This window comes from Brassica rapa, chromosome A05 (assembly GCF_000309985.2).
Source record: "Brassica rapa cultivar Chiifu-401-42 chromosome A05, CAAS_Brap_v3.01, whole genome shotgun sequence".
In the NCBI taxonomy this organism is placed as follows: domain Eukaryota; kingdom Viridiplantae; phylum Streptophyta; class Magnoliopsida; order Brassicales; family Brassicaceae; genus Brassica; species Brassica rapa.
The window spans coordinates 954,435-982,270 of NC_024799.2; the positions used below are offsets into that span (position 1 = coordinate 954,435).

Sequence of the window (27,836 nt, forward strand, 5' to 3'; positions counted from 1 at the left end):
TAAGCTAAGTAGCTAATGGTATGATGAAGATTATATAGTGGTTTATATAGATGAAGTAGCAAAAGCCTTTTACCAAAAAAGTAGCAAAAGCCCTAGTTCTACTTCAAAGGACGATTATGGAAACAATGTTATAAAAATGGAAAATCATAGTAGGAAGAAAATGGAAGTAGATATTGTCACTAATTAGAAACTTAACATAATCTTGCTACTTAGATTCTCTTTTAATATACGGAAAAGAATCGAGAGAAAGAGAGAGTACGGGCCCTTATTTGCAATATCTTTGCTCGAGTGTTTACCTTTTAGTACTATAGATAATGGCTGGTGGAGTTTGGTTAAAAATGCAATTACCGACACATCCTTTTGACTTGTCTATTTACCATTTATAACGAATATTAAGAGAATCCATAAAATTAGTACACCAGTTAACCAACCCTATGTTTAATTATCAAATACAAATTTAGCAAAGCATAAGACAAGACAAGACAAGATTTCTAATCAAATGGCTTGAACCGGATGACTCGGAGTAGACTTCAAAGAACGTAAACGTCGACTCTCTACACGAGCTTCCATCAGCTTATCCTTCAGACTACGACTCTCCTCTCTCACCATCACACTCTTCGAGAAAGTTCTAGACATTTCCAAATCATCAACCTTCCTTGGAGTACCAACCTCTGGATGAATCTTGTCTCCTTCAGAAGACATAGATAGATTAAGAACTTGATCAGACCTCTTAAGCTGCAGCTTGTTATCTCTTCTTGATCGCCTTTTGAGTCCTTCTTCGAGTTCTTTCAAGCAAACCCTTTGATGAATATAACCTGAATCACTTTGACTCGAATGTGACCTTCTCCTCCTCTCCTTATCTTCATAATCTTTAACCGTTTTAGCAAACTCATCGCAGAGATCTTCCACTACAACACGTTCTTTTCTCTCGTTCTCAAGATCTTTCAAAGCCTTTGTTAAACATTGCTTAGCTTCACAAAGCTCACGTGTTAGCTTCCTGTGCATACTCTCAGACTTCTTTCTAACTTCCCTCTCTTCATCCAACTCCTTCTTCATGGATCTCAACACATCCTTTATCTCTTCTTCTTCCTCCTCTTTTTTCTTGCATACTCTCCTATAACTCTGCTTCTCACGATGCTGCACCTCCTTGATCTCAGCTCTACACTCATCCAACTCCATCTTTAGAGCTTTGACCAAAGAAGTGTTAGCAGTGTTCTGTTCTTCAAGACTCCATATCCGGTTTAGCACCTTGAGAAGCTTCGTAGACGAACCTAAACCGTAGCTAGCAGACTTAGCAGCCATCGACGAACCGGTCTGACTAAACGCTGGTTTACGTTTCACAACCTACAAATAACATTAAACCAAACACACACTCAAAAACAAGACTTAAACATCAAAAAAAAAAGTCTGTTTTTTTTTTGTGATCACCTCCAAAGAATGGTTGCTGGAACTTGAAGGAGTGATTGGTTCCAACAAGTCGCCATGTCTCTGAACAAGTCTATGATCATCAATCTGTCTCCTCAAGCTAGTACCTCTACTTGGTGGCTGCAAATCAAAGATCTAGTCTTTAAGTAGATTCCATCACAAAGATCAGAACTTTACAGAACACAAGATTTTTCCGGTGGAGTTTCTTCCGGCAAAGATCAAAACTTTACGAGCAACCCACTAAGAAGATTAAAACCCAACATAAACCCGTTAAGACAAAGTGTTTACCTGATGATCACAAGGCGAATCCACATCGGAATCACGTCGTCGACACCGTGGCAGACCAACCGGTGGTCTGAAATGCTCTGTTTCCCACAGCTCTGCGCACAGTTTCCTGACGGAAACATCAGAATTCACCAAGAACTCTTTAGAGGAGGAAGCTCCGAGTCGCCACGTGGGTGGAGGAGTAGAAGGACCAGCTCTTTTACTGCAATTACCCATGTAGAAACTTCTTCTCAGCTTTTTTTCAATGTCTCCTTCTCCTTCACACTCTCTCTCCATCTCTCCTGCTTAAAATGGAGAATTGTCTCCTTCTTAAGACGGGGAATGTCGGATTAATGAGGATGTTTGTGTTGTCTCTTGTTTGGAGCCTACAGTTTCTTGTCTGGACACTCTCAAGTCGTCGTCGTCTATCTTTGTTCCTATCTTCTTTCAGATTACAGTGGGCTTTATCCTTAAAAATGTTGGATCTTTCTTTGAGGGGTACGAATGTTTAATCGAATGATTAAGTCATTTGGTTTTAAATGTCCAAAAGCTTATGATTACTCTCTCTCCCGACAAAGGTTACGAGTTAACTCTGACTTTTCTTTTTCCCAACAAAGCTCATAGATTTTTATTTACTGCAATGGGTAATGTATCTCCTCACTGATACTTCTTTTTCAGTCAGAGACAGAGAGGATGCGTGTGATTGATATAAATACTATTACATGTGAAATCTTGTCACCTTTTTTTTTTACTGCTATTTTTTTATTGTTTTTACCGGAAAATTATTTCGTTATTTTGAGAGAAACTATTTTTTGATTTTGAATTTATATTGGCTTCAGATATTTTTTACTCCTACAAAAAAAATATAAGTCACCGTTAAAACTTATAAAATATACATATTTTTATATTTGGCAAACTGTACTATTCACAAAACAAAACAGTGTTTGATGTATGTTCAGAGACATAGTGAATGAATTAAACGCAAACTTTCACAAGACAAAGATGGAAATGGCATCTGTAATGATAAACTCAAATATATTGATAAACATGGAGTTAACTAACAACCTTGTGCTAGTAAACTTAGGGATTGAGAGTAGGTTAATAGAGCCATTATGAGGTCAAATGGGAGTTTTTAAGGAAAGATTAAAATAAATAAAAGATCATTCGTATCAGAAAAATGACCATGCTTCAAGATTCCTGGTCCTTTTAATGCTAGACTACAGCTCCAATGTTATTATGACCAGCACTTTTAACCATAGATTAGGTGAGAGTGAGAGTAGATCATTACTTATTCTTTTCTCTTGCACATGTTAACTTTCATTCCAACGTTGTTGTTTTTTTTTTTTTTAAACATTTTCTAACGTTGTTGTTGTTGTAATGAGAAAACATAGGAGATCATGGAGATGAGTGTAATGTGTAAATGGTCTTGTTAACAAACAAAAAAGAAGACTTTGGGACGTGAAAGGGGACCACAATAGATTGAATGTTTTTGACGGCTAGTAGACAATGAAACGTGAAATGAGAAAGAAGAAAATGAACATGAAAAGGATGGCTATGTCCGCATGAGCCACACACACACTCATTGCCTTTTCTCCAAAATGAATTGTCTAAGTAAATGTAATAAAAGTATACATGCAATTTACTACGTGTTATGGTCCCCTCCCTACACTCCCTAAGTAGTATAAAGTACCATTAGTCACAAATAACTCATAATGATGGCCATGGGTGATAATAAACTTCATTGTACTTCTTTTAATTGTCCACTTATGGGCTGAGAGTTGCCTCAACCAAAAATACTAACGGGCCAATATTTGGGCCTCGACACCCCCATGCACGCGCTGAATTGAATCTTGGTTCTGAGTTCAGACCATGAGGAAACGCTACTTGATCCTTCCGGTAAACAGAATGAAATGGGACACAGAGAACTTTCCATTTACAAGTAGATCAAGAACAGAGAGGCAATTTTCAAAAACACACTTTTATATAGAGATGGATACAAGATATGTGGAGACAAGAACACACAAAATTAATTGTTTTACATTACGGCATCAGTACAACTTGCAGCCATTGGTTTGGTTGTTTGCTTTCCACGGTTGGGTTTTCGACGTCCAACATGAGTCCTCTTCTTCTGTGACAGTTTCTTCTCTAGGCTTTTGACTCGACCTGTTAATTTCGATATGACTTCGAGTTGTTCTCTGCCCGCCTTTACTAGCGTCTCCACTGTTTCCTTGAAGCGTTGGTTCTCCTCCATCAGCTTTTTTGTTTCTTCTGACATCCCAAGTTTAGACTCCTGGCTTATGCCAGTGAATGAGTGGTCAACGTTAGTCCCCTCCTTGCTCGCTGTTTCAGTGTCCACAACAGTCTTCTCCTCTCCAGGGGATGATAATGAATCCTGTGTAAGAAGCTGCACTTCATCATCAATCACTCCAACAGGTAAGTCAGACAGTTCCACATCTTTCTCTGAAGGCAATACGGAATCATCGTCTCCCTTTCTGTCTTCAGTCTCAGACACGTCGGCCACAGCTTCAGAGACTTCGGTACCATTTCCCAGGCCTTCAAAAGCTTGTTCATCTGTCGTTTCCACCACTTGCGGCTCCTCCAGCTTCTCCACCATGACTTGGTCTTCGACAACTTCGGTTACTGTCATTTCGTCCGCATCAGCTGAAGATGAATTGACTGGTACAACAGTCTCAACCGCTTCATTTTCCTCTGAAGGCAAGACGTAATCGTCTTCTCCCTTTCCGTCTTCATTCTCAGAAGCGCTGGCCACAGTTTCAGAGACTTCGTCCACGCCTTCAAAACCCGATCCACCAGTTGCTTCAACCACTTGCGGCAATTCTTGCAGGGGATCCTCCAACTTCTCCACCGTGACTTTGTCTTCATCAATATTGGTCACTGTCATTTCATTTGCATCAGCTGACGATGAACTAACTGGTTGAACAGTCTCAACCGCTTCAATTTTCTCTGAAGACAAAACGGAATCATCGTCTCTCTTTCTGTCGCCATTCTCAGAACCGTTGGCCACAGTTTCAGAAACCTCGGAAGTATTTTCCGACCCAAGGGTCGTTTCCACCTCTTGTTGCAATTCAGGCAACGGCTCCTCCAACTTCTTGACCATGACTTTGTCTTCCTTGTTCGTCACTGTCATTTCATTTCCATCAGCTGATGATGGATTGATTGGTAACATAGCCTCAGGCGCTTCAATTTTCTCTGGAATGGTTGTCGAGTCCGCTTCACATATGCCTGTTTCAGAAGCTGGCTTAGGATCCGTCGCTAAGGTTTCAGACAACCCAGTTACTTCTTCTGCTTCAGCCACATCTGTGGTGTTCTTGAGACTCGTAAGATGTTCCTCAGAAGAAGCAGGACAAACCTTCTCCGCATTCGAATCAGATACCATTTTGTTCTCTTCTGCAAGCTGACGTTCCTCCAAATTCACAAGAGGATCACTGGTCTGTGAGGTAGTATCCACCTGTTCTTTTTCCACACTAATCTTTTTCAAGGAGTCAATGTTCTCCTGCATGTCCGAGAGCTCTCTAGCCAAAGATTTTCTATAATCTCTAATACTAGGATGCAAACCCTGCAAGAAAAATGATAAGTTCTCAAAACTATCACCAACAATTTCGAGTACAACATGTAGGATTAACTAATATTGAGCTCTGTCAGTGGAATTGTGTAAATGATAAACACAAAAGATTAATTAGTCTTTCATGCATACCTGGACAGAATCAAGTTTTAATAGAAGGCTCATCACCATTTCACCCAGAACTACGATCTCCTTTCCTTCTGTGTGCTGATCAGCGGATAGTTCTAGCGCCTGAACACGCTTTTTAACATCACCCATCTGCTTCTGAACAGTGGCTATCTCCTTCAGTTTCTTAATTGGCTCCCATCTTCTCACATCATATCCGCGGAATCTAGACTGGATAATTCTAGCAGATTCCTCTTCTGAAAAGGTCTTCTTCGCAGGCTTCTCCTTAGTTTCACAAGGTTCAACGATCTCACATTTCAGTCCTTGCAGATCAGATTTAGTTGAATCTGAGTCTTTATTTGTTCCTGATGGCTTCAGGCATTCCTCAGACTTCTTTTCTTTGTTTGCCTCTTCACATTTAACATTACAAGATTCAGGAATAGTCCTTGTTTCGACCTTCTTAGAGCTCAGCGGAGAAGCGACCTTGGTCTCTTCTGACATTAAGGTTTGTTCCTTCCGTCTAGGAGGGCTAAGAGATTTGGAACCACCACTTTTCCTCTTCGGCAACGGGTCAACACGCAGACAAACCGGAGGCAACCTAGATGCTTTTGGTGGAGACGAACGCTGCTCTTTCCTTGTGTCCTCAGCTGGCTCTGTCTTCACAATCTTCTCGGTTGGCTCTGGAAGATGGTTTTCTAACGGTTTATCGGGAATACTTGTTGGTTCTTTATAACTCTCCACCGGGATGTTTCTCACGAGCCTCTTCTCCACCGCATCTGATAGACCTTCAAGGTTTCCTTTGTCGCATTGGGCGATTTTACCGTTGTTTAAACGATCAGAGGAGACGGACTCCAAGTCAATCCCTTCCTTACCACACTCCTTTTTCTCAGAAGCTTCAACATCTTCCTTTTTCCCCTGAGATGGTATCCAAAAGATAGGATACTGAAGCTGTCCCGGCACTTTGGTCTTCTGGGTCTGTCCCTGTCCCTGACCCTGCAGTAAGGATTTCAGCTTGTTGATATCAAAAGGTAGTTCCCCGTTCTGCAGCTTATTCCTGTCTTGATTTTGAATCAACGACCTGATGGTGTTCTCGTCTAATGGGAAACAACCATTCCAAGACTTAGGATCAGCTTTCTGCACCTTCGTACTCTCCGGAGCTTTAATCTGAGCAGGAGGTTGATTATGGCTTCCATGCTCTTGATTCCTAGCGTTCTCATGAGGTATCCATACAATGGGATAAGGATAGTTGGTGGAACGGACATCATTAACAGCCTCTCCATTGTCTCTTCGTTTCTCAGTCTCAGGCTCATGCTCTTCAATAACAACACCAGTGCCATTCTTCGGGGCAGAACACTTTGTACATCGGTTCTTCCCAGTCACATCCTTCTCAGACTCAAAACCATGTTGATAACCAACAGGGAACGGTTGATGAACGTAACAAGGAGGAGTCTGAGGATGGAACCCCGGATGGTTCATCCAACATGTATGATAAGGCGCTTGTGAGGGATAATAACAAGGAGGCCAATAAGGAGCGTAGGGAGGAATGTTTCCATGGACGCAGCTTCCATAACAAGGCGATGGACTGTGCGAAGAAGCATCCATTGTCACGTGATGAGGATAGCTCCCAAAGCCTTGGTAACAACAGTATCCTCCTTGTGGTGAGTTCATGTACATAGGCATCATCTTTGATCAAGATCAATCAAACCAAAACTCCAAATCGAAATTAAATTAAATTAAATTGCATTTCCAAATAACATCGGCTTACAACTTCCAATGAAATCAATTCCGCAACGAGATCCACAGCAAACAATCAAGGCTAACACAGTTAACTAATTTTTGAGCTAAAAACGTTGAAACGAAGATTCAGAAAGGAGCTTACAGAGAACCGATTCGCGTCGTAGCAAGAATCACGACGAAAATCCACCAAAGCGATCCACAAATCTCGATGATTATCAGACTCAGTTCCTGCGAAGTTCTTCTTAGATTTTGTTTTTTTTTGGCTGGTATCGAATGATTGCAGATTCTCTTTTTTTTTTTTGCTGTGAGTGGTGAAATATCTGAAGACATTTCGTAATTTATAGAGAGACGAAGAAGAGGATTTTGGAGGGAGAAAAATATTTCTTCTTCAGCTCTCCAGATCATTCTCGCCATAACTACTCTACTCTGAAGCATCTCGATGTTTCTCCTCTTCTCTCCCCCACAAAATATCTTTGATTTAATATGGGCCTTGTAAGTTAGGCCCATTATGATAGACGGGTTTCATTATTGGGCTTATACTTTTGATTAGTGTTAAATTATGTAAAAACTGTCGGTCTCCATCTCTAATACCTCTTGAACAATCCTAAAACCTCTCTCCTTCCGCCGATACTCGCATCGCGTATTTTAGCTTCCCGTTCTCTCTCTCTGTACTTTTTGGTTCAAGGATGGGAAAGGCAAAGAAACCTCAGAAGTTTGCTGTCATGAAGAAGACGATAAGCCACAAAGCTTTGAAGCAGTAAGTCAAAGCAACTCTTCTTACATTGAAAGTTTATGTTTTTACGGTTATTTAATTGTTTTTCTTCTTTTAGTTACAAGGAGGAGATTCTGAATCCAAACAAGAAGGACCTCACTGAGCTTCCCAGAAACGTGTAAGCTTAAATAAAGCAAGCTCACTCCTTTTGTGCCAATTTGTAATTTTTTTTTTTTTTTTTGTGTTTCCTTGAGAGTTTAGATTTTGAATTGATTTTGTTTTGGTATCAGTCCGAATGTTCCATCAGGGATGTTCTTTTCTCACAACACTAATATGGTTCCTCCTTACCGAGTTCTGGTGGATACTAACTTCATCAACTTCTCTATCCAGAACAAGGTACACACAGAGCAGGGGATCTCGTTTTGCAGTGTTATTGTCTTCATTAGAATCTCGTTTTGGTTTCTAATTGATATCCTTCCCCTTTTTGTTGTATTCATAGATTGATATAGAGCAGGGGATGATGTTCTGCTTGAACGCAAAATGTGAGTTACTTCAATCTTTTGGTAGTTGTCTTTAGTTATGGATAGATATAATTCTCACTCTCCTTTGATCATTTTGGGGGTGTGAAGGCACTCCTTGTATCACGGACTGCGTCATGGCTGAGCTTGAGAAGTTAGGCCAGAAGTATCGTGTCGCTCTTAGGTATTTGCCTTTAAAGACTTCAAAGCGGTTTAGTGCATTTGCTTCTTTTTATTTGTGGATTCTTAATCTGTGTAAGTTTGGTAGGATTGCGAAAGATCCTCGCTTCGAAAGACTACCTTGTGTACACAAAGGCACATATGCTGATGACTGTCTCGTTGACAGAGTTACTCAGGTAATGCTTCCGTCTTTGCCTTTTTGAATTTTGTATCCTGACTTTTTTTGGTGTATATATTTTATCGTTTGTATGTTTCTTTTGATATACTTGTTCTTGTTATATACAGCATAAGTGCTTCATGGTGGCTACTTGTGATAGAGACTTGAAGCGTAGGATTCGAAAGGTAAAAGATAGTTTGATACGTCCATACTTTAAAAAAAATGTCTATTGCTACTTAATACTTTGGATGTTATCTTCTGCTGGTCTACAGGTTCCTGGAGTGCCTCTCATGTACTTGGCGGGTCGCAAATACTCAGTAGAGAGGCTGCCTGAGGCAACACTTGGTAGAGGTACGTATGCATCTTTTGGACTGTCACATCTAAATCTAAAGCTACTTTGGTCTTAAGACTATTTGAATTCTCTTTTGTAACCTTTGGTTGTGTTTGTTGATGGTCCAGCTCCAAGATACTGATATCTGATCCAAGAAGCTCTGAAGACTTGAGTTAGTGTCGGTTTAAGCTTTGAGTCAGATGTTTGTGATATCTCTAGGGGTCTTGTTCTCTGCTGTCTGTTTGATACAAAGGTTAACTTTAATGGAAATCTTTCTGGAGTCTTTACACTTCAAAGCCTTGTTTAAAACATAATATTATTGTTGAGCTACACAGTTTTGTTAATCACGAGACCATGTTTATTTGACTTAGTACATTGATGTTGGAACTAAGAAAATTTATACATGAAAAGAGAACGTGCAGTAAAAAATAAAAGAAAGGTTGGATGATATTGAAACTTCATTCGAGGGTTGTTTTCACTAGACGTAACCAGCTTTGAGCTTTGGAGTTTTCTGTTTGACGAAGAAGGCAGATAGAACGCTCTTGGTCCTCACAGGTGCTTGAATGATCTCTCGTCGTGGGTTGTCAAATGACTTGTGTCCCGTCATGAGTTTTGGAGCTTCCATATCCTGAGGAACAACAAACCAACATACTTCATTTAGCACAGCTTACTAGTCCGCGATATATGTTTCATGTAGACTTTACCTTCTGGGCAACACCGTATGTCTGCCTTGTGATGGAGGATGTTCCAGGAACACCTGAGACCTGAGAACCTCCAACCAAAGGCTTAATGTTCTCTTCATCACCTGCATATGTTTCAATGTATCCATCAAATGACCCAAATCACTTCGTAATTAGAAGAAATGCTATGTTTAATTCATTATCAACTCCCTGGCTCTCATACCTAAAAGATGGAACACTCCAGATGTCTTTGCAAAAGCTTTTGAATCTTTGGAGCTGCACAATAGGTATATATGTTAGCTGATTAGTAATCAAACAGTACTAAAACTGCTGTTTGTGGGCTCTACCTTGATGCAACAGTGGTTGTTCCTTTCAGGGTCGACTTAGTCTCTGAGCCGCCTAAATGCCATGAGAGTGATTTCGATGCAGGGGCATCTAAGTGAATCAAACAAAACATTACTGAAAACCGTTTCAATATCTCACTACCAACTAGAATACCAAGCTCAAAGATGCTGACAGTACACACCTGAAGGTTGAAGACGGCTGATAGCTTGAGAATGATTCTGTCTGGACTCAGATCGTCTCAGAGGACTAAAGTGTACCCGCTTGTTAACAGAATCTAACAACATCCAAATAAAAAAACACTCAGATTTTGAACATTAGAATCTCACCAACAGCAAAAGAAAAAAACTCTTACTTGGTAGAATGTAATGCTTGTGATGCAATGGGATAACAGCCAATAGCTGCTGCTGTCTAAGACCTTCTTTGTCAATATAAGTCCGGCAAGTAAGCAGTTGCTAACAAAAAACACACAAACCTTAAGAACGTCTCTCTACAAAAGGGGTCTGCGTGTGACAATCTCGTTTACCTGACTAACACAAGAAGCTCTCATCTCCATAGTCGACACATCACAACTCTGCTGATCAAAGAGATCAGTAAGCTTAGAAGCAACAGTTCCCAAATGATCAACAGCATTCACAAGAGCCTTCACAGTATAGTCCTTTAAATTGTCCAGCACCCTAAAACAGAAACAGAGTACACACATTAACAAATAATCCCTTCAAAGCTGTGTTAGTAGCTGAAGGAGATGGTTCAAAAAACAATACATTTGCTTTTGCTCGCTGTGGAGATAAGACTTCTCACAGTAATCAGCAGCCGAGTAAAGCTGAGGCCTCAAGTTCTTGAGCTCCTGTTTAAATAACAAGAGATCATAGATCCAAGAGTATACAAGGAAGATGATGGATCTAATCAAACAGAGAAGCAAAGAATGATTAGAGATTGAAGAAGAAGAAGGAACCTGCAAGGCCTTGACGAAGCTCTTGCTGCGTTCCATGGAAGCCTCGTCGAAGGTCATCGCTGGATTCTCCGTCACCGAAGCTTCCGTCTCCATTTCGAGATACGATCAGATGGAATAATAATAAAATGGTTTTGAGTAGAAATTACGGTTACGTAGTGATGCGATGGACTGTTATCAAAATGTTAGTTCGGAGATTGTGATGTGAGGTTAGAGCTTTCTGGTGAGAGACTGCTCAGCTAACTCTTGAGAGAGAGAGGAGAGAGGAGAGAGGAGAGAGGTGAGTGAAGTAGAAGCGATTCCAAGGACTCCCTATGCCATTTTCTTTTCTCAAACGAATATAGAAAACGACTTCGGGAAAGACGCACTATGCTGCTTTTACTACTACTATTTTTATTTATTTATTATTTTTGTCGGTTATTTATTATTTTATTTTAATAATACTATAATATTCCTAGTGATTAGATTTTTAGTCCTATTGATTTAATTTTAGTTTGGTTTCTTGGCTAATATTTGTGCTGATTAACGGATTAGTTTGATGATTATTTTATCTACTACTATTTTATTTATTATTTTTGTCGGTTATTTATTAATTTATTTTAATACTATAAACTTCCGAGTTCAGACTAATACTATTATAATATTCCTATTGATTAGATTTTTAATCCTGTTTATTTAATTTTAGTTTTGTTTCTTGGCTAATATTTGTGCTGATTTAACGGATTAGTTTGATGATTATTTTATCTACTACTATTTTATTTATTATTTTTGTCGGTTATTTATTAATTTATATTTTAATATAAGCTTTTTAATCTAATTTATCTATTTTTTTAGTTTGGTTTCTCGGATAATATTTGTCCTGATCAACGGATTAGTTTAAACTGTAATCAATACAATCAATTAAAACAAACAAAAACATCATAAATTGCATGTACTTTGAAATTAATTCTTTTGTCAAATGTACATTAAACATTTTAATTTTGTAATGCTAGAAGATAGTAGGCGTACTAGAGATGTTAAAAAAGAAGAAGAGTTTCACATGTCTTGTATAGGTTTTTAATGCGGTAGTTGATATGAACACATTAAATGATTATATGTATTTATTTATGGTGAGGTTTCTATGCAAGCATTTAATTAACCACAACTTAAATTGGAGGTGGATCTAGGGCCTGAAAATGACGGAAACAACCTTGTAAAAAAAAGACTAGTCAACGGGACTTGAATTGAATGAAACCGTCGTCAAGTTGCGCATAAAAGTAACGCTGGGGTCAGCATTGGCCAGCTTTGCAGCCTGAGATCCCCACACCTGTGTATTAGCTGTCCTAAACGGACCTGCCCCGACGTGCACGTGCTTTGGCCCATTAGAATCATTGGCCCCAAACTTTTATCTCTTTTCCTAATCATTTTTGCCATCTAAATTTCAATGATTCAGGTTGCATTACATCATTGCAAAAATAGCTGACTTGTAGTTTGTGGTTTCTTCTAATAATGTTGGTGGTTATGTGACAACTAGAGTATATCTATATAGAAATGTACAAATTGTTAATAGTAGTCGCAAGAATTTTTTAAAACCAACTTCAAATTGCAGCAATCCATCAAAGTTTAAGATACATGCAAAAAGAAACCAAAACTGATAGTAGCAGTCATGTAATAAAAATAGTTGATAGTTAAGCTTATCTATCAATACTTTGTTTATTTATTATTCATTTATGCATCATTTTATTGAGTTTATTTCATTATTCGTCATCTATATTACACACGCCAAACTCTACTCCCACCCGTATTTGAACTCTATCTATAACCACACAAGGAACTCTATATACACAAGCTACATTACATACACAATACTAATATGTTTCCAACCATGATGATGAAAAATACGTTGGCTTCGGTGTGGTGCCGCAGCTAATGGCTTCAACAAGCTCCTTAACATTGAGCATTTGAAACTTTGGAGGTGAGTTAACGGCGATATTATCAACTTTGTGTTCATAAATCTTCCCGTTCTTATCGAATTTATACTCTGAAGTGCCATCAAACCGACCACGAGTCTGCCAAGGACCACGAGGGATACCGTGAACAGTCCATCGAATCATCAGAGTGTTCTCCGTGGGTTGCCAAATACTAACAATGTCGATGCAGAGTGCTTTGAAGAAGATCCTTCCGTGGAAACGTAACGCCCATAATATTGATTTGTAGTTATCAATTCCCGTGAAAGTGTTGATAGGGTCTCTCAACACAATATCATCCCTGTGAAAATTGGACAATGAGAGATAAAGCAGAACATATCAAACAAACAGCATAAAGCTAATGAACGGGAGACCAGCATGACCATGTAAGAAAATTAAACGAGAATCTCTAAAATTAACCTGTAGATGTCAAAGTTGGGCTCCTTGTAGAACAAGGAAGGGAGCTCCTCTCTGAGACACCGAACCGCGTGACCCATGTTCACGTAGTAGTTCTGCTTATTTTCTTCTTTTTTTGTACTAATCTCGCAGTCTTCTTTCACCGGAGCTGAGAACTTCACGTACAATCTTGATTTTTGATTCTTCACACCAGACAAATCTCTAGCTGAAACCGTAACCTTTCTTCTCATAAACACATGTCTCACACTCGAACTCGAACCGGGGAAGCTTCTTGCTGAGACGGTGGGTATCTCCGGAGAACGGACAAGGAATGCCATCGGGGGAAATGGAGACTGAAGATTAAACTAGAGCAAACATGGTTTCAGTAATCATATTTTCTTGGAGAGAAGCCAATAAAAAAAAGAAGCCAGAAAAGGATTTGCAGAGGAATATGCGGATACATAGATTTGGAAGAAGACGAGAAGGCGCGACGCGAGGATAGGCCAGGAAAATTCTCTAAGGATAACTTTGATCGGACTTGTCAACTTCAACGATAAAGACAGTCGAAATTTTTGAAAATGAACACATACAATTGAATTTTTTTTATGACGGTCCATTAATGGTTAGGCCTTCACGTTTCTAGTATAGCCCATTATGGAAATGCACCAATTATAAATTGTTGACTACCTATATATAGTAGTAAGTTGTAACATTGAAGATTTTTATAGGGGAAAAATTTCACATTGTAGTTTAATATTATGCAACTATTTCAAAGATTTCATTAAAAAAATAAATTAAATATCTATTTTCTAAAAATTGTAATTACTAATGATATAAGAGTGTTAGTAATAACATTAAAGAGTGTTTTCATGATATAATTGATTGCTAACCTTTTTACTAGTACAAATTGTAGTAAATATTATTCAAAATATATAAAATATAATTACAAAAATAACAACAGTTATTACTAACTTAATAAGCAAAATAGACCAGAGAAAATTTAAACATGTTAAATTAGAATTATATAAATATACATAAACATATGTATATATGTATGTATGTAAACTTCAGTTGCCAAATATAACTAAATTATATAATAAATTTATTCAAATAATGTAAATAGAAATAATAAATTTTATTTAAATATTGAATAACAAATAAATAGTTGTATATAATTGCTGATAATATTTATTAATTAACTAAAAGTAAATGTTGGACAATTTCTATGTTTCAAAAGTTGATAAATTTCTTTAATTATTCTTAAAATAACGTAGACAACTGAAGAAAATACTAACTCAAGTCAACTCAAACGCTAATACATGCAATTTTCTATGATGTTGATTTAACATTTGATTTATTGATTTTGTAAAGCAGATAATAACTCAACCTTACCATATTGTAATTCAATCACAAACTCACAAAATTTGGTAACATTTCTGATTAATACCCTTAATTCAAGCTAAATCAATTCTAAAGCATGTTACCAATCAAAGTCAAGTGATTTCATAGTCACTGATTTTACATTTAATTAATTTTAAATAATAATTATAGATTCGGTACAGAAATTGGTACAATACAAAACCGGTTTAGTACAAACAATTTGGCAGTTAGGGGGACAGTGAGCTTAACCGGTCCAAAAGTCATGATGAGATGATGATAACTCTCATTCCCTTATGCTCTTCACATCTTTTACGTCCCTTAACCGGAGATCTCTCACAGACCAATCCATCACACACTTTTTTTTTTTTTATTATACAGAGATATCCTGATCCTACAGAAGTGATTCAGACTAGTCACGTGTTGCCACGTGTCGGTTCTCTGTCCCTGACGATGCCGAAATGTTAATTCCCCAGTAGCCGGCAGAGCCGTGTTTAGAAGCTTTTGAAAAAGACATTCGCCTAGGGCTCCCAAATTTTGTAGAAATTTTAGGGCTCCAAATTACAAAAAAAAAATATTTTTACATGGTAGTTAACATATTTTATTAGTTAGATTTTTATTTTTATTTGAATTTAAATTAGATTTCTGTTTAAAGTAACTAGGTTTGTAATTATTTTTGCTATATTTTAAATAAAACTATAAAGATTCTACTTCCAAAAAAATTGTAAATATTTGATCACATTGGTCTTTTTTTTATATGCTATTAGTTAGATTTATTTTATATATTTATAAGAATTTGATAAAAAAATTATAATATTTTCAATATATAGTTTATTATAGTTAATTTAAATGCTAAGATTTACATTTTTGACAGCTACCAACATTTCAATTAAAAATTTATATCTTTGTATTTATATTACAAATTCATACTTTTTGTTCATGATTTAAAATTTTATTTTAAAATTTTGGTGAAGAAAATTTAGAAAACGTTTATGTAATAATTCAAAACTTTTGAGTGTTATATATATATATATATATATATATATATATATATATATATATTATTAAAAATATATCATGTAAAATATATTTTTGAACTCGGCTCGGACCTCCGAAAACCTTTGCACGGTACTGGTAGCCGAGATTCGAATACAGGTGGCGGTATTTATCACGTCACTTGTGTTCTTGCCACCACCGGATGAATATTCTCTTTTTCTTTGTGTTGCCAACACCTTTTGCTTCCTCTAGGAGAGCTTCTTGTGCAAGGCACACCGTTCTTTGTTGTAGCTTCACAGAAGCGAGGAGGCGAAGCTTCTTCAGGTTTCTCGTCTTTGACGGTTTTCTCACGGTCAGTCCGGTTAAGAAGAAAGAGGAAAGCGTTGGTCCTCATGCCTTTATGATCCTCACACCGTTTTCTTCCTGGAACAGGTCTCTTACTGCAAGGCTCCATGTTTGGTAAGATCACTCCACATGTGGTAACATCAGTGTCTTTGTGTTTGTAATCTTGTCTCTCGGGCTGTTGTTTAATCGCCGTCTTGTACCGATTCATATCAACATTATTGATTAAGCTAATTTGGCATTAACAATGGTATTTGGGTCTAACTTTTTTTGTTATGCAATAATATTTGTCAAACAAAAAGCTTGAATCCTGTGTTGATGGGTCTTCTAGGAGATTTTCATCGCCTGTAAATTTAGCTCGAATTTGTGCAATACGATGCCTAGCTTTGCGTCATGGAAAATAGCATCTTAATATCTTCTTTCCAATTAGTTTTTTTTTCTCACGTTGGAACTAATAATACCATTGCTCGTTTGTCGAGATCTAGAGCTATTCTTAATTTCTTATGTTGTGTAACCAACACTACCGTCACGGACACACGGATTGGCTGCCTCGAGGGGCAACAGTGGATTTAGACGGATAAAGAGGCTGCATTGGCCGTAAAATTTTGACATCAACACACACACGCATAATTACCAATTACAATTGGAACTATCAGTATGGTTCTATCTTGAAACGGACATACGAGCGATGCTCATTCAGTCAAATTTGTTTTTGACATACAATAATTTCAAAGTTTGATCATTCGGACAAATTAAAATCCACCGGAACATATATTAATGAATTGTAGGTCTCGTTTCATTCTCAAACAGTTGCACGTAGCGAGTCTTGCAAATGGAATCCATAAATAATGTGATTATGAGTTACGAGCCCACCACCTTTTATGTTTTAGTATCACAGTAAAAATAGAACCAATTAAAATTGGTAATATTAAAAGTCTAATGTTCGGCTTCAAAATGGGCTTGAAAAGAAGAAAATATTAAGAGCAGTAGTATCCCTAAAACTCACATTGTAATTTCTTAATTATTTTTTTATTTTTTTTTATTTAATTAAAAAAAATTAAAAAACGCACCAATTACAGGCCGTCAATATTGGTGGAACCCGCGAACAGTGCAAAGAACCAACAACAATCTATCCTTATCTAAGACTTTTCAGACCGGGTTTTATGTTTTGTGTGGGGTCCAAGGGTTAAAAACCCCTTTAATATCCTGCTATAATTGTGCCCTAACTGGTATATAATAATTCTTTCTCTTGTGTACTTGTCAGCCGCATAACCTAAAAAGAAAATCTACGTTTCTGCTACCTTATCAAAAGGTCCAATGGCGGTGGATGATGATTCTAATAACAGTAATACAGTCAAGTGTATTTGCAGTGATAAGAAGGCTGTAGAAGTTGATCGCAAGACATGGGAGTTGTTCAATAAGATGGTTCCAATGGAAGGATTCCATAGGATACCTGAGCCGGTGGAGATGTACTTCGTGAGAAGCACAGCCTTCAAGAAGATTTTAACATACTGCGTGAGGATCAGTGATGGCACTTGCTCGGAGAGGTGGATGTATGACGAGCTCCTACACGGCGAAAGCTTGATCGGTCTCTTCCACCTTGTCGGGACGGCTGATTTTCTGAATTTTGAGTCACTGGACGCTTTTATCCTCCACTATGTGGAAGACAAATCAGAAGAAGAGATATCTTATATGGTACGCAATGAAGAACTCAAGTCTCTCCTCAAAATTATCAAGGTATTTTTAATTTTTTTTTAATTCAGATTATGTGTGATTGAGAACTCAATTACTATATTTTTTTTTTTGTGTGTGTGTAGTTTGCTCGTTTTTATCTGAAAAATCCCGAGAAGCTGTTCTCTGCGGTGCTCCCCCTTGTAAAGAAACCACAAGAAGAGTTCTCCCAGATGATTGTCAACAAAGATTTGCCTAGTTTGATCAAGTTGATCAAGGTTCGTCCTCCTTGATCTTTAATCCTCAATAAATTGTACTATCTAAGTCCTCTCTCTCTCTCTCTCTCTAATTTCATTCTTAATTACTTTTAAGGTGGCTGAGTACATTGGTTATGAGAATGTGCGCAAAGCTGCACGCAACCATATCCTCTCTAAGTCAAGTAACCAACTTTCCCATGAAATCCATAGCCAAAACCTCAAGTCTCTCATCAAAATTTTCAAGGTCAGTCTGACTTGAATATTTTGATTGTTTTTTATATATATATTGATTATGGCTTTAACTGGTGGAATCAAAATAAATGAACACAACATTATGCGAATGATTTTCTTTGTATTCTATCTATCTAATTATTTGTGGAATTAGTAATACTCTGATTCACCCTCTCTCTCTCTTTCTTCAATAGGTGGCCAAAGCTGAGAAACTTCAGCCACTCCAAGACATGGTGGTCCAATATGTCGACTCGAAATCAAAAAAGGAACTGGTCCAGATGGTTAGCACCGAATTATCTTGCAGAAGGTTCGACTTGTTGAACGAGTCCGAGTATCTGCGTAGGGGCACTATTGGATCAGAAGAACTCTTTCGCGCCATCTACACATTTATCCCAGACAAAGAAGCAGACGAAGGAGAAGAAGCAGAAGAAGAAGAAGAAGAGGACGAAGAAGAAGAGGACGAGGAAGACGACGACGATACGTTGATGAATCAAATTTCCATCGATGAAGCTACCTATCAAGTTCCCATATATGACGGCGGTAGCAAGAAGGTTAGTGCGTGATCCTTATTTCTACTGCTTCTCTACGTTTCAATAATGTATATTAAAACTTGGCTTTTTCTTATATTCAGAAGGAAGAATGCAAAACCAAGACTAGCAAGTTGAAGTTGGTACCATGCATAAGTAAGAAGCCAAGGACAACAAAGTTTAACTTGAAAAAGGATCTCTCTGATATTTAATCTCATTATTTATGATCCTTCATTTTAACTTAAATGTCCTTTCTAGAAAGAAAAATAAACGAGAATCTTTAGGGGTGTTAGTGAGAATTAGATTTACTATGATTGTTAGAATTTATAGAATTTAGTGTTATTAGTTTACACATTCTCACATTTTCATTAAATTTAGTGTTATTAGTTTCCTGATTTAGTAATTCTATACACAATCTTTTGTTATTCAAAAAATCTAGATTTTAATGATTATTTAAAGCTATTAAAGTTGGGGTTATTGAGAGTTGTATTTTTCAGCATTTAACTCATAACATAAGATTTTGAAAATATTATTTATATACCTTAGATTCTTAGAATCATTATATCAATGTATTTTCATAGAATTTCACAGTATACAAAATTTTCTATAATTCTTTCCAAATTTAATAAATCTCTCAATTTTCAAAATCAACAAATTCTATATAAATATTACTCTCACTAACACCCCTTAAATGTCAAGGTTGGGCTCCTTGTAGAACAAGGAAGGAAGCTCCTCTCTGAGACATCTAACGGCGTGACCCATATTCACGTAGTAGTTCTGATTATTTTCTTCTTTCTTTGTACTAATCTCGCAGTCTTCTCTAGCTGAAACCGTAACCATCCTCTTCGTAAACTCATATGTCTTACACTCGAACTCGAACCGGAGAAGATTCTTGTCGATACGTTGGGTATCTCCGGCGAGCGGACAAGGAATGCCATCGGGGAAAATGAAGAAGCGGGAAGGAGATTGAAGATTAAACTAGGGCCAACGTGGCTTATGTGGTCATATTTTCTCGGAGAGAACTAAAAGAAAAGTTGCCAGAAGAGTATTTGCAGAGGAATAAGACGAGAAGGCGCGACGCGAGGATAGGCCAGCAAAATTCTCTAAGGATAACCATTCTCAGACTTGTCGACTTCAACGATAAAGACCGTCGAAATTTCTGAAAAGCAACACAAATTTGAAAATCATATAATGGTTTAGGCCTTCAAGTTTCTAGTATAGCCCATAACGGAAATGCACCAATAAGAAATTGTTGACTACCTATATATAGTTGTAACATAACACTAGAGATTTGAAAAAGGGAAAATTCCACGTTGTAGTTTTAATACTGTGCAACTAATTTCATAGATTTCATAATTTTAGAAAATAAAAATTCCACATTGTAAGTTTTAATACTATGCAACTATTTTCACAGATTTCATTAATATAAAATTTTATCATGGCATTTATAATATACACACTAGCACTATTACAAATTTGACTCGGGATTATTATGATATAGAGGCAAACTAAAATAACCACGTATCATTTGTATAATTGTGGAAGTGATCGATGATAGTTTGTGCGTGCTCTGTATCACAATTCTCTTTACAACAATAAAACCAATTTAAAAAAAAAAAACTAATATTACAGTCTAAAATCTTAATATATATATATATATATGTTGACTATAATCACTTTCTACAGCTTTATAGTTACTGTGTTAAAATTTTTGAAAATAACTATACAAGAATAATATCCAAAATTAAAATTATAAAATATACTATTTAAAATTTAAATCAAAAAATTCAAAGTTATAGTTGTTACCAATATAGATTTGATAGTGATTTCATATAGTCACTGATTTTACATTTAAATAATTCTAAATAATAATTAATTCCGTACAGAAATTGGTACAACAAACAAATAAAACCAGTTTAGTACAAACAATTCCAGTTAGTGGCGAGCTTTAACCTAAGTCATGATGATGACTCTCATTCCCTTATGCTCTTCACATCTTTTACGTCCCTTAACCGGAGATCTCTCACAGACCAATCCATCAAACACTTTAACACCGCACGTCACTTGTGTTTCGGCGGCTACCACCGGATGAATGTTCTCTTTATCCTTGTGTTGCCAACACCTCTTGCTTCCTTTAGGAGAGCTTCTTGTGCAAGGCACGCCATTCTTCGTTGTAGCTTCACAGAAGCTAGGCTTCGAAGCTTCTTCTTTGACGGTTTTCTCACGGTCTGTCCGGTTAAGAAGAAAGAGGAAAGCGTTGATCCTCATGCCTTTATGATCCTCACACCGTTTTCTTCCTGGAACAGGTCTCTTGCTGCAAGGCTCCATGTTTGGTAAGATCACTCCACAGGTTGTAACAACATCAGTGTTGTAATCTTGTCTTCTGGTGATGAAAGTCTCGGGATGTGGTTTAACCGGTGAGACACGGCAGATTCTCTGCCCTTTATGCTCTAAGCATCTCTTTCTTCCTTTAACTGGACTCCTACTGCAACAATCCCCGTTTTCAAGTAGGACTCCACAAACAGAATCAGAACAACAAGAACCACCTGAGAAGATCTCATCAGATTTGTCTGAAACCGGTTGCGGTCTGGATCGGGAGAGTTTGGTACTAGTACTCTTCTCCTCTTCACCAACAACAACATCACAGCTTAGGTTTCTCTCTTGGTTCCGGAGAAAAGGAAAGAGCACACGTGATACCCCGGACTCTCTGTTGCTAATAAACTCGAGATCACCAAGCTTGTTAAGCAAATCAAGATGGCGTCGCTCCCCGTTGCTTCCTTTGTTCCACGCATAGTCAAACGTGCTCAATAGCATCCCTTCCGTTGCCTCAGCTTCCCTCTTAGACCCCATCTGACAAAACAATCACACGAGTTATTAGAGACTCTACATGTAGTTGAAAATGATCCTAACTAATATATAAGATAGATATGCCAATACACTTATCATCAGTTGATTTTACATTAGAAGTCCGTTAACACGATATCAAAGTTATTAAGCAGAAGTAAATAGATGAAATAAGATAAGAAGACATAGTAAATTACCGGAGCCCATCTATAGACAACCGAGCCATGTTTCATGAAAATGTCCTCAAACAAACCCGCCTTCTTATCTGGAGGAGACTCACAACAACCATCAAGGTTGTTGTTGTTAACAGTGCGCAAATGAGCACCGGATCGTCCATAAGACTGAAGCCTAGATCTAACACTTTCAGCTTGTCCTAGATACGCAGCGAGAACATCATCCGAGTCAAGCTTTCGGGCTTGGTCAATGACTGCTACACCTAGCTCATACAGACCAGGACAAGATTTACGAGGTAAGTTCTGGACTCTGTATCTACCTACACCGTCTTTCCCCTTCTTGAAATCCTCCCAATCCTCCGAACCTATCAGAACCTGTGTGTTTACAGAGTCTCAGCTTCTTTCATAAACAGACAAGACTAATTAAGATCAAAAACTGAGGCGGAGAGAGATAGAAAGGAGTCAAGGACCTTCCAGTTGGAGAAAACGGCGTCGTGTTTGGTACGCTTATAGTCTTCTCTTTTGTATACAGTGGGGACAATGGCGGCAAAGGAAAGGCCGTTGCCAAAATCCATTCCCATGATTCAAGGTAAGGCTTTTTTTCTCAGAGCTTTTATTTATATTTTTTATAATACCAGAAGATGAGATTGAGATAAGAAAGTGTCTCCCTCCGTAAAGAGAATGGTTTGATTATATGAAGTTGTGTCATGTCATGTTACCGTTGGAACGGTAAAGCTTTCTCTGGACGGTTGGTTTCCCTTATTATCTAGCAGTCCATGCTGAGAACGTAATAATTACCATAAATGTAGTATTTATTTTCCCTATGAACGAACAATTAGTAAACTGTATTCCATGTTTGGTTTGGTAACAGTATTATTTAATTACACATGTTCAACGTTTTGCTTGAGAAATATAGTAATCTAAAGACATCCAAAAGGAGCCAGAAACATTATAATATCTGATCACAAAAATGAAATTAAGTACATATTTTTGATGAGATCAAGTGATGATGAGTTACATCAAAAAACCAAAACTTAACACATCTCTTCCACTAGAAAAGTACATAACAAACGAAATTAACCACCATGCAAAACCGAACCAAAACCGATCTGTACTGTTCAGTTTTTTTTTTCTAGCCATGAGTATTCAGAGCTTCCCATAGCAAATTCTCCAACACAGGATTAGTCACATCTCTAGCTTGAACCGCCGCTTTCCTCAGAGTCCTGAGCGTCCACACATTAGCCTCCCACCAAGAAAGACTCCTGTACGGTAGATTATGCTTCTTACAAAGCTCCTGAACCACAGGCGAAACTCCCCTGAGATGGCAACGCGGTAGCCTAGGGAACAGATGATGCTCTAGCTGAAACTGCAACCCACCAAAGAACCAATCCATATACGACCTACACGATATATCAAGCGTACCAGCTGTTTGCTTCTCAAACCAATCGTTCCCATTAGGCGGACCGGTGTAAACATCTGCCGCAAAATGGTTTAAACAGAACTGAACGTGCTGAATCGCCGTGACGGCCATGCTTAAAAAGACAAAGATGATCCTCTCTTGCCAGTTTGGCAGGAAGGATACTAAAAGAGGAAACCACGTCCAGAAAACAAGAATCCCAGCTATGTTCAAGGCTCGATCAGGAACGTGACGTCTCGAGAATAGCAAAAGTAACGTTTGGATAAAGAGGTTGATTCTCCCCACACACATGATTGGATAAAACGACCAGTGTTGGTAGCTGATCAAGAATCGAGCTAGTGGATCGAACGTCAACTTCCTCCCATAGAAACGTGACGTCATCGACTTAAAGAACTTGCTCGAGACGGCTAAGACAGGGATGTGCTGGAGATCAGGATCGTGGTCAAGGCTGTTACAAGAGATATGGTGAGCGTTATGCGTCCATTTCCACCACGCGATCGATATCCCGGTGATGCAGTTACCAGACAGAAGCTGGACGAGTTTATTACACGGCTTCGTTGACGTCACGTTGTAATGACCAGAGTCATGTCCCACGTAAGCGCTCTGGATCCAGAGAAGGCCCAGCAAGACGGCGGATATTAAGTGGGCCCATATGCTCGTGCATGCAACAACACCGTATACAACCGCCGCGAGCATGGCAGCGACGCACGTGAGCGTGTAAAGAGTCACGTGACCTTTTTTATCGAAGAGTCCGCGTTTGGAAAACTCCGCGGCTAAACGACGGTAGTCACGCGACACGTCGGACACGTGGTGGTCTTTCACGTGGTAGCCGTTGTGGAGGTTCTCGAGGTGGCGCCATGCGGTTCCGGGATGGTAAGCGATGAACGCGTCGGTGACGTCTTGACCGGCGAGGTTTAGGATCGCTGCTTCGCCTCCGGGGTGGGATTTAACCCAGTGGGAGACGTCGTAGACTTTGCCTTGGATTGAGATCCATAAATCTCCGGGTTGGTTGTGTTTTTTCAGATCATCGCTTGTAATGAATCTCTTCTTTGTCTGCTCCGACATTGTTGAAACAGAGATGGTTTTTAATCAGAATCTTGAAATTAACAGAATCCAAGTTGAGAAAGGTTGTAAGAGAAACCTTTCTCTCTATGGATTTGTAAATTACAGATTCTGAATTAGAATTGTTCTTTGTGCTTTCTTATATATTTGGTTTGTTTATTATTGTTTAGGAATCTATAATTCGAATCTTTGACACATGTTATGTGTTTTGTTTTTAGGACCGATTTGCATGGTTAAGCGTGTAAAACTCCCCTTGTGTTAACGTTAACGTTCAATTAATGGAATGGTGATTAAAGAAAATCTCCATTGACAGATCATCTGTTGTCTTTTACATAATCTGTTGGCAAAGTTTATTTGTCATTAGTTGGTGGTGTTTGGTCTATCACTTTCTTCTATTTATGGTTGACTCAAAAGGCAACTTTAGAGTATCCTCCAAAGTGACAAGTCATCTACAACTGAATAAATTCCAAAAGCAGAAAATTGTATACTAAACTTTGGTAAAAAAAAAGTTAAAAAAACTTAACCAACTTCTTTAACACTCATTTATTATTGTATTAAAAAACTATTAAAATTAGTATATAAACAATTTTATTATTGATCTGTTTTATATTGTTCATCAATAATTTTATACTATACTTTATAAAAATTATTATGTCTTAACGTTTCGTGCACTATTCTAAACAGTTTTATGAAAAAATAGCATGACATTTCTCACTTGATTCCATGAAAATTTCATATTAATGAATTTTTGTTGGAACTTGAAAATAGAAATCCAAACTTCTGAAATAAAAGCAGTTATCAACTCTTTTTCTTGGGTCCAACAACCAATAAGCAACTAACTATTAATCAATTAGATTAAGAGAACTGGGCTTATTATTATATGTTTCTTTAAAATGGGCCTATCTATACCCATTCTGAAAGCCCAAAGTCATCTCTCCCTCTAGAGCTCTCTTCCTTTGCTTTTGCCGGCGTCGAAACCTCCTCCGTGTAACAAACTCCTCCACCATCCTTTCCTCGTTGCTCTCACCTACGCTGTGCAGCTCAAACGGTAACATGAATCCGGCGAATTACCAGCCTCCGTTCCACTGGGCTCCGATGCTACCTCCCGATCCACCTCGCCGCGGTGCGTTCTGGAACACCAAGAACATAACCGATCAGCTCAAAAACCTCCAAGATACAATCCACCTCGCAAAATCAATGTAAGCGAAGGCCCACACACTATCAATCGATTGAGTGTTGTTGCAATCTCATTAGTTGAATGCAATTTCATAGGGAGAAGGAACTAGATGCGTTGAGGATGATCAAAGACGGTAAAGATTCGATGGAAGGGGTAGAGTGTTTGAGGAGATATGTAGAAAGTGTGAAGGTTGATTTGGAAGAGCAGGAGAAGCTTTCAGTGGAAGCTGCTAACTCCTTGATGTCTACGTTAAGAGCACAGCTTGAGCCTTTTAGGTTTGTTGTTGACGAGAGTTCTCCTTGGGAGGAGAAGTCTGCGGCGGCGAGATTGAGTTGTAGGATGAAGAAGTCGAAAAGGAATAAACTTTGGAAGAAGAAGAAGAGACGGTGCGTTGCAGAGATGCGTGCTAAGGTAGGGGTTTGATTGAAAGCTCTGTTTAGGTTGTATTGTAGTATTTTGAGTTGTTGATTGTATTACAGGAGCCTGAGAGATTTGAACAAGCTGATCGAGAGGCTGATGAGTGGAGGGAAAAGGAAATGGCCAAGGACATGGCTAACAGAAAGGTAATAAGTGGTGAAGGGATCAAATGGTTTCCTCGTGTTGGTATCTGAACAGGTTCTGTCTGTTTTCAGGTTGATGAGATGAAGGCAATTGAGAAGGTCAAGGCGAAACGAGAGCGAAGGAGATTAGAACCCGAGGTGAGACTTCTAATGCTATCTTAGACATTATAGTGGTAATTGGGGATAGGTTTATGTTTAGTTACGGTAAACAGTCTCATGGTTTGAATGTTTCAGCTTGAACTAGCTCTAATCGTTGAGGAAATGCAAGAGTTGCGTTCGCTAAGAATCGAGAAACTGAAGAAGCAAGGTATGTCAATGATCTGAAGTTGTACAATGAGTTCTGATACCAGTTACCAGATTAGGACTTCAGTAAACGGGTTATATGGATACTGTGCAGGTCATTTTCTTCCGGAAGAAGATGACAAGTTCTTCGAGAGCGTTCGTGCTGCGGTGGAGCAAGAGGAGAACCAAGCTCCGTCGGTAACCAATACAGAGGCCGAAGAGAATGCCATTGCCTCCGTGGAAGACACTAATCTAACAACCGATAACAAAATCATCAACAAAGACATGGATAAAGAAATCAATGATGTCGCAGCAGCGTCTTGTGAAAAGTCAATAGAAGCTCCTCTTGACAGTGGTTGCGAAAATGTGTCAAATTTACCGGTGGAGTGTTATCACTACTACTACGGAAGCAATTTGGACATGGGTAGACTTATTGAGGTGTGTTTTCTTTAACTCTCCATCTAGTTTATTTATTAGACCAAAGATTTAGCTGAGTTATGGTTTAAAACTACAGATCAGAAGAGATTGGGATGCATATCTGAGTCCAGGAGGAAGGTAATACCATTTCTTTTTTTTCCTCACAGTTTTAGACAACCTTTTTACATGTTTGTCTCTTGAGAAAATGTTCTTGTTTTTCTATACAGCCGGATTCCTGGACATTGGGTGCAGCCATCACCACCAGCTAATGAGATTTGGGCTTCTTGTCTTGTTAAAAACTCCAAAGAGTGATCTTAGTTAGTAGCCGGTCGGATTCTAGGAGACAGGACAATGTTAATCTTAGCTAACTCGAGTTCCATAAACATTGTTGCTGGAGAAATCTTGAGATTTGGACATTGGGTACAGCCATCGCCACCAGCCAATGAGATTTGGGCTTCATGGCTGGTTAAAACTCCCAAGAGTGATTTTAGTTAGTAGCAGGTCGGATTCTAAGTGACGGGACAATGTTCCAGCAATTGGTCTTAGTTCCTAATTTAAGTTCCATAAATATTTTTGCTGGTAAAAATTAGAATCCCTCATAGATAATTACTGTTCGTTTGATCAGTTTAAGTTCCAAACATTTTTGTAGATGAGATGTGTAGATCGAATGTATAATTGGCGATGGGCACACAATGATTCTGTTAATAAGTTCATATTCAGCTAATTAACAATTTCTTCAATCCTCAAAAGAATAAATTCTTTCTATATATTTCAGTTCTGTACTAATCAAAGAAAATAGAATTAAACTTTGTGCTGAAAATAATTTATGCAAACTTCACTAGCCAGGTTAAGTTTCCAGTGGAATACAAATGAGTTGGACATTCCGTTCAATTGGCAAAAAGGTCCTGTCGGAAGTGAAATTCAAGCATATATTCTCTTTCTCACACCTCCCATTCAATGCCTTGGTAAATTCAGTTATGATAGTACGCACATTGTTACTATTCGAATAAAGGAAATTGGATAAAAAGAAAAGAAAATGTGGGGAAGATGATTGTTGAGCTATTCAATAGAGAAATGAATCACAACTGCCCATCTGCCTAGTAAATTTTGCAAGGGAAATCTTTCGTGCAAAGTGCATTGTTAGCACTACGCCGATACACACAATCCCTGCTTTC

At 38.1% G+C, this 27,836-nt stretch overlaps 9 protein-coding genes and 1 non-coding gene across 12 annotated transcripts; 3 read left to right on the forward strand and 7 right to left on the reverse strand.

Annotated features, from left to right (window-relative positions):
• Nucleotides 1-355: 355 nt before the first annotated feature.
• On the reverse strand, nucleotides 356-7,866 carry LOC103866486 (uncharacterized protein At5g41620). The gene is made up of 4 exons (XM_009144423.3): nucleotides 7,787-7,866; nucleotides 1,714-2,253; nucleotides 1,429-1,545; nucleotides 356-1,344 (listed from the first exon to the last, which is right to left on the reverse strand). The coding sequence occupies exons 2-4, from the start codon at nucleotides 1,984-1,986 to the stop codon at nucleotides 496-498; spliced, it is 1,239 nt and encodes a 412-aa protein (XP_009142671.1). The 5' UTR covers nucleotides 1,987-2,253; nucleotides 7,787-7,866; the 3' UTR covers nucleotides 356-495.
• Nucleotides 3,587-7,547, reverse strand: LOC103866487 (BAG family molecular chaperone regulator 6). Its single transcript, XM_033292511.1, has 3 exons — nucleotides 7,255-7,547; nucleotides 5,405-7,096; nucleotides 3,587-5,266 (listed from the first exon to the last, which is right to left on the reverse strand). Exons 2-3 carry the CDS (start codon nucleotides 7,058-7,060, stop codon nucleotides 3,725-3,727), a joined length of 3,198 nt encoding a protein of 1,065 aa, XP_033148402.1. The 5' UTR covers nucleotides 7,061-7,096; nucleotides 7,255-7,547; the 3' UTR covers nucleotides 3,587-3,724.
• LOC103866489 (rRNA-processing protein FCF1 homolog) lies at nucleotides 7,663-9,359 on the forward strand. The gene is made up of 9 exons (XM_009144428.3): nucleotides 7,663-7,871; nucleotides 7,945-8,004; nucleotides 8,117-8,222; nucleotides 8,326-8,368; nucleotides 8,456-8,528; nucleotides 8,613-8,700; nucleotides 8,810-8,866; nucleotides 8,954-9,032; nucleotides 9,141-9,359. The coding sequence occupies exons 1-9, from the start codon at nucleotides 7,801-7,803 to the stop codon at nucleotides 9,152-9,154; spliced, it is 591 nt and encodes a 196-aa protein (XP_009142676.1). The 5' UTR covers nucleotides 7,663-7,800; the 3' UTR covers nucleotides 9,155-9,359.
• Nucleotides 9,296-11,337, reverse strand: LOC103866488 (protein ABIL1). Of its 2 annotated transcripts, none has more exons than XM_009144427.3 (9): nucleotides 10,990-11,337; nucleotides 10,799-10,881; nucleotides 10,561-10,711; nucleotides 10,390-10,489; nucleotides 10,219-10,311; nucleotides 10,040-10,127; nucleotides 9,916-9,968; nucleotides 9,717-9,817; nucleotides 9,296-9,640 (listed from the first exon to the last, which is right to left on the reverse strand). In XM_009144427.3, exons 1-9 carry the CDS (start codon nucleotides 11,080-11,082, stop codon nucleotides 9,491-9,493), a joined length of 912 nt encoding a protein of 303 aa, XP_009142675.1. In that variant the 5' UTR covers nucleotides 11,083-11,337; the 3' UTR covers nucleotides 9,296-9,490. The 2 variants fall into 2 exon arrangements, with proteins under 2 accessions (XP_009142675.1, XP_033148436.1); XM_033292545.1 differs by having other exon boundaries at nucleotides 9,312-9,640; nucleotides 10,040-10,151; nucleotides 10,990-11,287.
• Nucleotides 11,338-12,634: 1,297 nt separating this feature from the next.
• LOC103866491 lies at nucleotides 12,635-13,832 on the reverse strand. Its single transcript, XM_009144430.3, has 2 exons — nucleotides 13,353-13,832; nucleotides 12,635-13,233 (listed from the first exon to the last, which is right to left on the reverse strand). The coding sequence occupies exons 1-2, from the start codon at nucleotides 13,664-13,666 to the stop codon at nucleotides 12,834-12,836; spliced, it is 714 nt and encodes a 237-aa protein (XP_009142678.1). The 5' UTR covers nucleotides 13,667-13,832; the 3' UTR covers nucleotides 12,635-12,833.
• A 3,458-nt stretch (nucleotides 13,833-17,290) lies between these two features.
• Nucleotides 17,291-20,376, forward strand: LOC108871956 (protein KRI1 homolog). Its single transcript, XM_018659055.2, has 5 exons — nucleotides 17,291-17,780; nucleotides 17,861-17,992; nucleotides 18,087-18,215; nucleotides 18,397-18,753; nucleotides 18,834-20,376. Exons 1-5 carry the CDS (start codon nucleotides 17,361-17,363, stop codon nucleotides 18,939-18,941), a joined length of 1,146 nt encoding a protein of 381 aa, XP_018514571.1. The 5' UTR covers nucleotides 17,291-17,360; the 3' UTR covers nucleotides 18,942-20,376.
• Nucleotides 20,377-20,621: 245 nt separating this feature from the next.
• On the reverse strand, nucleotides 20,622-22,437 carry LOC103866492 (protein EFFECTOR OF TRANSCRIPTION 2). Its single transcript, XM_009144431.3, has 3 exons — nucleotides 22,217-22,437; nucleotides 21,771-22,121; nucleotides 20,622-21,579 (listed from the first exon to the last, which is right to left on the reverse strand). The coding sequence occupies exons 1-3, from the start codon at nucleotides 22,325-22,327 to the stop codon at nucleotides 20,683-20,685; spliced, it is 1,359 nt and encodes a 452-aa protein (XP_009142679.1). The 5' UTR covers nucleotides 22,328-22,437; the 3' UTR covers nucleotides 20,622-20,682.
• Nucleotides 22,438-22,695: 258 nt separating this feature from the next.
• On the reverse strand, nucleotides 22,696-24,321 carry LOC103866493 (delta(8)-fatty-acid desaturase 2). Its single transcript, XM_009144432.3, has one exon. The coding sequence runs from the start codon at nucleotides 24,226-24,228 to the stop codon at nucleotides 22,879-22,881; it is 1,350 nt and encodes a 449-aa protein (XP_009142680.1). The 5' UTR covers nucleotides 24,229-24,321; the 3' UTR covers nucleotides 22,696-22,878.
• Nucleotides 24,322-25,177: 856 nt separating this feature from the next.
• Nucleotides 25,178-27,428, forward strand: LOC103866494 (U11/U12 small nuclear ribonucleoprotein 59 kDa protein). Of its 2 annotated transcripts, XM_033292538.1 has the most exons (9): nucleotides 25,178-25,424; nucleotides 25,498-25,813; nucleotides 25,882-25,965; nucleotides 26,035-26,100; nucleotides 26,197-26,269; nucleotides 26,360-26,682; nucleotides 26,759-26,799; nucleotides 26,889-26,910; nucleotides 27,085-27,428. In XM_033292538.1, the coding sequence occupies exons 1-9, from the start codon at nucleotides 25,279-25,281 to the stop codon at nucleotides 27,154-27,156; spliced, it is 1,143 nt and encodes a 380-aa protein (XP_033148429.1). In that variant the 5' UTR covers nucleotides 25,178-25,278; the 3' UTR covers nucleotides 27,157-27,428. The 2 variants fall into 2 exon arrangements, with proteins under 2 accessions (XP_033148429.1, XP_009142681.1); XM_009144433.3 differs by having other exon boundaries at nucleotides 26,889-27,149.
• Nucleotides 27,429-27,695: 267 nt separating this feature from the next.
• Nucleotides 27,696-27,835, reverse strand: LOC117134532. Its single transcript, XR_004458717.1, has one exon. It is a non-coding gene; the product is annotated as a small nucleolar RNA snoR135 (small nucleolar RNA).
• Nucleotide 27,836: the final 1 nt, after the last annotated feature.

Bases quoted from the DNA above. Each gene is read 5' to 3' on its own strand.
- LOC103866486 (XM_009144423.3), bottom strand. From the start codon at position 1,986: ATGGAGAGAGAGTGTGAAGGAGAAGGAGACATTGAAAAAAAGCTGAGA. The intron at 1,546-1,713 runs GTAAACACTTTG...TTTGATTTGCAG, and splicing joins ATTCGCCTTGTGATCATCAG to CCACCAAGTAGAGGTACTAG. The intron at 1,345-1,428 runs GTGATCACAAAA...TGTTATTTGTAG, and splicing joins CCAGCAACCATTCTTTGGAG to GTTGTGAAACGTAAACCAGC.
- LOC103866487 (XM_033292511.1), bottom strand. From the start codon at position 7,060: ATGATGCCTATGTACATGAACTCACCACAAGGAGGATACTGTTGTTAC. The intron at 5,267-5,404 runs GTATGCATGAAA...TTTTTCTTGCAG, and splicing joins TAAAACTTGATTCTGTCCAG to GGTTTGCATCCTAGTATTAG.
- LOC103866489 (XM_009144428.3), top strand. From the start codon at position 7,801: ATGGGAAAGGCAAAGAAACCTCAGAAGTTTGCTGTCATGAAGAAGACG. The intron at 7,872-7,944 runs GTAAGTCAAAGC...TTCTTCTTTTAG, and splicing joins AGCCACAAAGCTTTGAAGCA to TTACAAGGAGGAGATTCTGA. The intron at 8,867-8,953 runs GTAAAAGATAGT...GCTGGTCTACAG, and splicing joins TGAAGCGTAGGATTCGAAAG to GTTCCTGGAGTGCCTCTCAT.
- LOC103866488 (XM_033292545.1), bottom strand. From the start codon at position 11,082: ATGGAGACGGAAGCTTCGGTGACGGAGAATCCAGCGATGACCTTCGAC. The intron at 10,882-10,989 runs GTTCCTTCTTCT...TTATTTAAACAG, and splicing joins GCTTCGTCAAGGCCTTGCAG to GAGCTCAAGAACTTGAGGCC. The intron at 9,818-9,915 runs GTATGAGAGCCA...AAACATATGCAG, and splicing joins TGGAGTGTTCCATCTTTTAG to GTGATGAAGAGAACATTAAG.
- LOC103866491 (XM_009144430.3), bottom strand. From the start codon at position 13,666: ATGGCATTCCTTGTCCGTTCTCCGGAGATACCCACCGTCTCAGCAAGA. The intron at 13,234-13,352 runs GTTAATTTTAGA...CAATTTTCACAG, and splicing joins CCCAACTTTGACATCTACAG to GGATGATATTGTGTTGAGAG.
- LOC108871956 (XM_018659055.2), top strand. From the start codon at position 17,361: ATGGCGGTGGATGATGATTCTAATAACAGTAATACAGTCAAGTGTATT. The intron at 17,993-18,086 runs GTTCGTCCTCCT...ATTACTTTTAAG, and splicing joins GTTTGATCAAGTTGATCAAG to GTGGCTGAGTACATTGGTTA. The intron at 18,754-18,833 runs GTTAGTGCGTGA...TCTTATATTCAG, and splicing joins ATGACGGCGGTAGCAAGAAG to AAGGAAGAATGCAAAACCAA.
- LOC103866492 (XM_009144431.3), bottom strand. From the start codon at position 22,327: ATGGGAATGGATTTTGGCAACGGCCTTTCCTTTGCCGCCATTGTCCCC. The intron at 22,122-22,216 runs GTCCTTGACTCC...GTAAACACACAG, and splicing joins CCGTTTTCTCCAACTGGAAG to GTTCTGATAGGTTCGGAGGA. The intron at 21,580-21,770 runs GTAATTTACTAT...TTGTTTTGTCAG, and splicing joins TTGTCTATAGATGGGCTCCG to ATGGGGTCTAAGAGGGAAGC.
- LOC103866493 (XM_009144432.3), bottom strand. From the start codon at position 24,228: ATGTCGGAGCAGACAAAGAAGAGATTCATTACAAGCGATGATCTGAAA.
- LOC103866494 (XM_033292538.1), top strand. From the start codon at position 25,279: ATGAATCCGGCGAATTACCAGCCTCCGTTCCACTGGGCTCCGATGCTA. The intron at 25,814-25,881 runs GTAGGGGTTTGA...ATTGTATTACAG, and splicing joins TTGCAGAGATGCGTGCTAAG to GAGCCTGAGAGATTTGAACA. The intron at 26,800-26,888 runs GTAATACCATTT...TTTTCTATACAG, and splicing joins TATCTGAGTCCAGGAGGAAG to CCGGATTCCTGGACATTGGG.